We start from the raw sequence: 8,202 nt of genomic DNA, 5'->3' as shown, positions 1-8,202 counted from the left end.
AGCTCTGTCAGGTTGGATGGGGAGCGTCGCTGCACAGCTATTTTCAGGTCTCTCCAGAGAGAGATCGGATTCAACTCCTGACTCTGCCTGGGTCACTGAAGGACATACAGAGACCTGTCCCGAAGCCACTCCTATGTTGTCTTGGCTGTGTACTTAGGGTCGTTGTCCTGTTGGAAGGTAAACTTTGCCCCAGTCTGAAGTCCTGAATGCTCTGGAACAGGTTGTCATCAAGGATCTCTCTGTACTTTGCTCTATTAATCTTTCCCTCGATCCTGACTAGTCTCCCAGTCCCTGCCACTGAAAAACATCCCCACAGCATGATGCTGCCAGCACCATTCGTCACTGTAGGGATGGTATTGGCCAGGTGATTAGCGGTGCCTTTATTCCTCCAGACGTGACACTTGGAGTTTAATCTTGGTTTCACCAGACCAGAGAATCTTGTTTCTCATGGTCTGATAGTCCTTTAGGTGCCTTTTGGCAAACTCCATGTGCCTTTTACTGAGGAGTGTCTTCCGTCTTGCCACTCTACCATAAAGGCCTGATTGGTGGAGTGCTGCAGAGATGGTTGTGGAAGGTTCTCCCATCTCCACAAAGGAACTCTGGAGCTCTGTCAGAGTAACCATCGGGTTCTTGATCACCTTCCTGACCAAGGCCCTTATCCCCCTGATTGCTCAGTTTGGCCGGGTGGCCAGCTCTGGGAAGAGTCTTGGTGGTTCCAAACTTCTTCTATATAAGAATGATCAAGGCCACTGTGTTATTGGGGTCCTTCAATGCTGCAGAAATCTTTTGGTACCCTTCCCCAGATCTGTTCCTCGACACAATCCTGTCTCAAAGCTCTACGGACTATTCTTTCGACCTCATGGCTTGATTTTTGCTCTGACGTGCACTGTCAATTGTGGGACCTTATATAGACAGGTGTGCACCTTTCCAAATCATGTTAAATCAAATGAATTTACCACAGGTGGACCCCTGATCAATGGTAACAGGATGCACCTAAGTAACAACAAAAAATGCAATCAATTTTAATAACATTTCAAAAAACCTTTTTTCGCTTTGTCATTATGGGGTATTGTGTGCAGATTGATAAGGAAAACATTAATTTAATCCATTTTAGAAACAGGCTGTAACATAACAAAATGTGGAAAAAGTCAATGGGTCTAAATACTTTCCGAATGCACTGAATATATATATATTTTTTAAATGCAACCTTTATTTAACTAGGCAAGTCAGTTAAGAACAACTTCTTATTTACCATGAAGGCCTACCGGGCCTGTCCCTGAACATCTACCTTGTTCAGGGGCAGAACAACAGAGTTTTACCTTGTCAGCTCTGGGATTCGATCCAGCAACCTTTCGGTACCTGGCCCTACGCTAGATGTAGAGAGGGTCAGACGACTGCAGGACATTTTCATGAACTTCATGACACGCATATTACAAATGCAAAGAATTGAGAGGTTAAATATGCACAAAAGCTGCAACGAGTGCAATAACAAGAACATTGTAAGCACAGAGGTAAGGGGATTATTTTAAACCCTTGGCAACAGACATGCCGAAAAAAAAAAAACATTTCAAAAGGGGGGCAGTGTTCCCTATTACTATAGCAACAGGAAGAAGACATGGCTGCTTCAATCAGCTTTGGGTTTCTCAGTGAGGAAAATGCATAGCAACTCCAGACAGGGAGTGGTGTAACTGTTGTACGAACGAGAGATAAAGTCAAGTGTAAGCCGATTTGTCCTCCTGTGTGTCCTTTTGTCCTTCTAACCATATGGCCCTTTGGAATTATTATTATACTCATTTCTATTAACAGAATATGGAAATAATATATATTTTTTATACAAGTTTTAACTGAGATGAAATTAATGGCTGGTAACCTACTAAGTGTTTCTCTGGTTGACGACACTAAAGTGCATTACATTTATAATAAAAGTTGCTCATTCCTTATAAGTTCTCAGGTTGCAACCTTCTTATTATAATTATTAAAGAGGTAATGTCTTGTGTAGGAAATAATAAATACTAAAAGAGGCAGATGGCATCTGTCTCCTTACTACTTGTACACACGTATACAAAGTAACATTGGATCTATGACAAATAAAAACATTGGACAATTCATAATAGACCAATAAGCGGTTCAGTCTAGATAAACCAATAGTGTGACCACAGTCTTACAGCATTCGGCGAATCCCCTGCGTATCTGATGCAACAAGGCTGCAACAAAAGTTACACCTTCCAACTGCAAGACTGTATCCTTCCTCCCGGGTGTGTGACCAAATAGTTCCTCATAAACCGTAGCCGTTATTACAGAAGGCTATAAGACATTATCTGTGGGATACATATTATTTACTAACAAGACATTAGCTCGGAAATATTATCCACAAAAATACCATGATGCAGAAGTGAATTACGTTATTGCAACACAAGTGTGGGTGTAGAAATGTAGGTATATGCTTTTCAATTTAAATAATTAAAAGTTACATCGTTTTCTTTCATTTTATTTCTATATGACCTTTGAAAATAACAGAAGGTGGAAAGTCCCTTGCATATGACGCGATAAAAAGGTGAAATGTAAACTGCGGATTGACTTGTATCTGTGTGATTCGGTCCTGCTTTAGGAGTTCCAGAAGAAGTAGCGGATCCCAAAACTTTCTGTTTGCAACTCGTCTTCATAACAGTCCATATGAAGTCATTGTGTTCTTAGGAAGACATGGCTTATTAAATTGACCCACTGTCACTCTAGTCGTTGTGCTCTGCATTTGCAACGCACTTCCAAAAAACTATCCAGTAATAATGGGGTAAGTGAAATTGTTTGTTCTCTTTATACTACAGTAGTTGTGAAGTATAATGTGTTGAATATGTTAGCTTTTACATTGTAATTGTTTTATTAACTATTTCTGAAATGATGTTGGGGTTATTGTAATCACCTTTTAGTCTAACAGATATTTTGAATCTACAGTTTTACAGTAGCCTACTGAGCTCAGAAGTGAGAATTGCCAGTGAAACATATTTGATCAGTGGACTACTATAGTAAAACTATAGTTTTCAAACGTAGAAATGTGCTGTATGTTAAAAACATTAACACATAACAATAGTTGGAATGAGAGGAAACTAATACTTTTTCTGGTATTTGATCTATAATACACATAGGCTAACTAACATGGAAGTTTTTTTACCATGCTGCAGACACTGCTCTCCTGAACTGTGAAATGCATTAGAATAAATACAATTTGATATGTTGTTGAGATATTATAGTTGCATTTATGAGGGGAGTGAGTTTTCATAGAGACAGTGTTAAAGTATATAGCCCCGTAACATTTCCTAACTTATTTTCCTAAAGTTCAGTAGTTTCATAAAAATAAAACTTAGATGTTATTATATGCATGTAACATGCAATTATCATGAATCTTTAACCAATTTTGGACTCTCTGATAATTGCACTATTTGTATAGGTGTTTTGAGACTGTGGTGGTTTTGGGGGTGTGGCAGTCGGGTGTAATGGGGTGTCTGGGTGTGGAAATTCAGTGGAGTTGTTGATTGTTTTCATTTGGATTTTTTTGTCATTTACAGGTCTTCAAGTGTTCCCACCACTCTGCCCATAGTGACGCTTCTCTCAAACCCTCGCACACTAAGTGCATTTCACCGCTTGGACCGAAATAAAAGACACGATGGCTGCATCGATCCTTCGCAGGAAAATTCCTCTTGTTTGCATGGTCGACCTCATTATTCCCTCTCTCCAACAAGCTAACGACAGCCAATCCTGGAGAAGGAAGGGGGCGGAGTTATTGGAGAGACCGCACATAATTGGTGAGTTACTGCAATACGCTTTTTTATTTTTCCACATTCCAGGTGGAACCGCACTGCAGTACGAGCTAATGTCGTACAGTGAGTAAAGCTAAGTGGATATTTTCCCAATGAAGACGATGGCGTTCAATCATTTTCAAATGATCGGTTAGTTTTTCAAGGATATTTTTACCTTTCTACATTTATCGTCTTCATTTTCAGATTTTTCTACATTTATCATCAGATATTAAAAGACTGTTTTTAAAAAATCCTCATTTAATTTTTATGCCTGCAATATGGACATTCAAATTAAATATTTTTAACGAAAATTGTATTTTTCGTAGGTGATGGTCAGACGGACTGGATGACGGAAAAAGTTGATTTGTCTTCGTTCCAGTCGACTACTGAATCCTCTTCGAGCTCATCTTCTCCGCCCTCACCGTTGGAACATGATGTCAAGGTGCCCTCTGACTTGGAGGTCATGACCTCTCTTTTGCAAGAGGAGCTTGCTCAGCTTGAGGATTACTTCCGGTCTGAATCGACTTCAACCAAATTGGACAAATCACCAAAATGTGACAAAGGCGCCCAAGCAATGGGTGCCCATTCTTACTACCAGTTGCCCTATGCTTCCTACAGTGGCAACCAATCAGAAACAAGCCCACTGGTTGTTACCCTGGCAACGGGGGAACTCGACCGGGTGAGCTTCTGTGGTGGTCCCGTTGGAAGATCCAAAATGGCGAGACCAGCCCCATACAACTATCATCATCGTTCATACAATACTTGCCGAAGAATAGTTTCAGATGGTGTCAACAAAGTTGGTGAGGAACTTGAGCATGACACCTGGAGTGCCAAAGGAAGTTACTCAGGAAGCACAGAGGTGGCTGTTAACCACTGTTCTACATTGAAAACCGTGGGGAAGAGCATTAGCAGTGTTAAGAAAGTCAGAGAATGTGGTGTATCGTTGAAGGAAGAGGAAAGTTATTGTTTTACAGAGGACGTGTTTTGCAGTGAAGAGATGACCAGAGGTTTTTGTATGGGTGGGTCCTTCGATACCCACCCCAAGCGAGAAGGACAGTTGATGCATGGTATGAAGGTTAGTGGTTATGATGGTATGGGGCTGGAGGTCTTGCATTGCAACAAAGATGGTGGACTCTCTGGAACTATTCCTCAAGAGCCAGAGGCAAACGATGGCTATTACCACCACCACCCGAACGTTGCTCATACAGAGCCTTATCATAGCTTTATCGGTGAAATCGAAGAGCCTACACAAGCACATGGTATAGAGCCCCAGCATGGCCACTACCTCTTCCCAGAATGCATCGGAGACCAAAGCTACGAATGTCTGTCAAGAGGAGAGAGCGAGGGGCCAATGGTGGACTCGCCCATTCACAGGCAAGCAGTACAGAGGCTAAAGGAAGATCCATGCTCCCTGAGCTGCCTCAAACCAGGCCTTGTCTCTGTCCCTCTGGAAGTACATACCGGAGAACGGAAGCAGAAGAAGAGAGACCAGAACAAAACAGCTGCTCACAGGTATTTTGTGAAAAAAAAAATTCTTTGTGTTATGAAGTTTACATAAAAACTGTGAGTATAGAATGTTTGGTCATTTTTTTAGTTTGACCAAAGAAACGTCTGTGTACATTTTAACTAATCTTTTAAAGTTGAAAAACTGAACTTTTTTGTTGACTCTAATATCTGGTTTGAATGGGATAACTTTGGCTTTTCACTGATGTGATATGCTACTAGAATTGCTTAGTTACAAAATGTGTTTTATAAAAGATGAAATCTGAACTCTTCTTCTAATGGGTCCCGCTATCTTGGATGTTCATAGATGCATATCTGGAAATCTAGTTCTTGAGGGATGAGGGTGGGAAAACATGTCCATGTTAAATTCATGATGTTAGCTTTCTCTATAATTAGAGAGAACTGATATTGAACTGCCAGCCTACTGTAGCTCAGTGACCCAGACATGGTAGCTTCTACAAAGATACAGAAAGTCCTGTGGTAGGTTTTTTTGGACAGATGGGATGTTGTGGGTGTAGGACAGGGTTGGCAACTGCCAGTTGCCGTGGGGCGTGCGAGAAGGACAAAATAAGGGGAAAAGATGGAGGGGGGCTCCAATGGTAGATGCAAGCTGATCCTGGTATTTTGTAAACTAAAGGTATCGACTGCGTAAGAGGGCGGAGCTGGACATACTGGAGGAGGAGCTTCATGGGCTGGAGGGACAGAACCGGGAGCTCCAGGACAAGGCGGAGTCAGTGGAACGAGAGATTCAATATGTCAAAGATTTACTCATCGAGGTCTACAAAGCCCGTAGTCAACGCCTAAAGCAAGATGCCAGTGCCTAATCTCCCACCCACAACACCAGCACTCGCATCAAGAGCACTTGTTTGTTCAAAATGATAGTTGCATGATTTTGGTAGTTTTTCTAAAAAAATATAATCGCTTTATTATTGTTACAGACAATATGCCACACAATGTATCTTTCCAAATGTTTCCCTGAATGACTTCAGGGCTTAGTTGGTGAATTTTTGGAGGAAACTATAAACTGTCCGTGACCACTGTGACACTGACCTGCACTCACAGCCTTGTAATGTTGGAGATTGAGCTTGCAATGATTGACCTTTTTACAGGCATTTTATAACCGTAATAGAAACGATTGAATTATGCCTGTTTTTATTGACAGTCAATGTCAGCATAAAGGAAGGATGTTTCATGCTGTGATGATGTATTTTTGTTTTATTTATTCATCACCTTTTGCTTTGTCCACTCATTTGGTATAAGGGATTGAAGAAGGAATGTTTAAAATGATGTGGAAAAGTTCATTAATGCTGCAAACTACTAGAACATTTTATTGTTAAAAGGCTGATGTAGAACATGTAGGAAACCACCTAGACCTTGCTAAAGTACCCAATGCATGTTTGATTGTTAAAAAAGCATGATTGCTTGTTATTTGAAAATTACTATTCTTTTAACTGCATGGCTTCCTGATTTAATGGTTTCCATAGAGCATTTTCTCAAGTCATGCTTTAACTGTTTGTTTCATTAGCTGACAAGTTCTACAGAGCTTTACTCTAAACTATTTATTTTATACTCAGGATGTTTGTTCACTTTTACATAATGAGGAAAATTGACATGGCTATCACTGTTTTATCATCTTGGTTTTTTCTTGGCTGTATTTTGCGAAAAAACAATCACCTGTTGACACAACAATAAATTGTTGTTGGGCATAAAGTCTTCATGATAATCTTATTGAATGAATATGTGTTAAATTCAGGTCTACTTGTTTGATAGATGACTATATCAGGTAACTATCAGGTAAATTGCAGTCAAATAAACCAGTTATGTTTGATCATTTATTCTTTGTGGACTGTTATTACAATACATTGTTATTACACTGTTATAGAAGTCAGACAGTTTACATCATTGTTGCTCAATCCATTCCTGTGGGACCCACAGAGGGAGTGCACTTTTCTGTTTTAGCCCAGCTAACACACCTGATTCTCTTCAAGGGCAGGATTTCCAAGCCTTGTTCATGTAGCTTAATGTATCTTCTGGAAGACTAGTTAAATGTGGACTCAATACCTGTCAATGTCCAGCGAATAAACAACAATGTTGTCAAGGTAGATCAAGAGGGAGTCTCACCATCGGCCCAGACACCGCTGTGTCGGGCCTTACACAGGCCGAAAGACATAGAAAGCCAATGGGGTGGGAGGGGGCATTGCAGGGGCATTATGCAGACCGGAAGGTCAAACTCGTAGACATCCAGCGGAGCAAGGGTAAGAAAAAAGACAGAGACGTTACACAGGCTGAAAGATTCCCAGTCAAACTCTTACAGACCCGACAGTGTGGTAAATATATCATCTGGATCTAGCCTGGCAGGACCAACGTGATTGCTGCATTCACCATTCTATTTCACGTAACATATTACAGAATAATGAATGCAGCGATGAGGGTGGTTTCACCAGGCTAAGGTGGACCCATCTTGACCTGCAGTATGTCGGTGTGTAGATCTGAAGGAATCAGATTGGTGTAGCAATATGGCGAAACCCTTAAACCCTTTATAGGTGTAGTACTGTATCACTATTTTGTAACACTTATTCAGTTCCTTCATATCCCAAAAGGCTATGCATTCTATTTGGGCTGTATTCTCAAAGTCATAGACAAGAGTAGGATGTGAGATGCCCCTTTCTTCTATGTCTGTTTTGAACTGAGATTTCACTCCCTCTGGTCTGGTTGGCTGCGTTGCAGGAAGAGTAAATACATATATTTTTTTACCACTAGAGGGAAGACAGTAAGGAATCATGACGCATATTATGATGAAAATTAGTAAATGTTCTGTTTACCAATAAAATCTTGTGTTTTCCATAGAAATATGGGACATTTTCCAAACACAATTTCTACAATTCTTGCAAAGTCACTATGGTTGTAG

The 8,202-nt window shown here is 40.6% G+C and overlaps 1 protein-coding gene across 1 annotated transcript; it reads left to right on the top strand.

The window, feature by feature from the left end:
* The first annotated feature begins 2,270 nt into the window (after positions 1–2,270).
* LOC135552801 (uncharacterized) lies at positions 2,271–7,129 on the top strand. The gene is made up of 5 exons (XM_064984651.1): positions 2,271–2,432; positions 2,609–2,788; positions 3,561–3,797; positions 4,118–5,303; positions 5,932–7,129. The coding sequence occupies exons 3-5, from the start codon at positions 3,659–3,661 to the stop codon at positions 6,116–6,118; spliced, it is 1,512 nt and encodes a 503-aa protein (XP_064840723.1). The 5' UTR covers positions 2,271–2,432; positions 2,609–2,788; positions 3,561–3,658; the 3' UTR covers positions 6,119–7,129.
* Positions 7,130–8,202: the final 1,073 nt, after the last annotated feature.

Source organism: Oncorhynchus masou, chromosome 13 (genome assembly GCF_036934945.1).
Source record: "Oncorhynchus masou masou isolate Uvic2021 chromosome 13, UVic_Omas_1.1, whole genome shotgun sequence".
In the NCBI taxonomy this organism is placed as follows: Eukaryota; Metazoa; Chordata; class Actinopteri; order Salmoniformes; family Salmonidae; genus Oncorhynchus; species Oncorhynchus masou.
The sequence above is the reverse complement of the archived record's forward strand: the minus strand, read 5'-3'. Positions and strand labels throughout refer to the sequence as shown.

Coding starts and splice junctions, on each gene's coding strand:
- LOC135552801 (XM_064984651.1), top strand. CDS start 3,659: ATGGCTGCATCGATCCTTCGCAGGAAAATTCCTCTTGTTTGCATGGTC. Junction 3,798..4,117: donor GGAGAGACCGCACATAATTG/GTGAGTTACTGC, acceptor TATTTTTCGTAG/GTGATGGTCAGACGGACTGG. Junction 5,304..5,931: donor AACAAAACAGCTGCTCACAG/GTATTTTGTGAA, acceptor TGTAAACTAAAG/GTATCGACTGCGTAAGAGGG.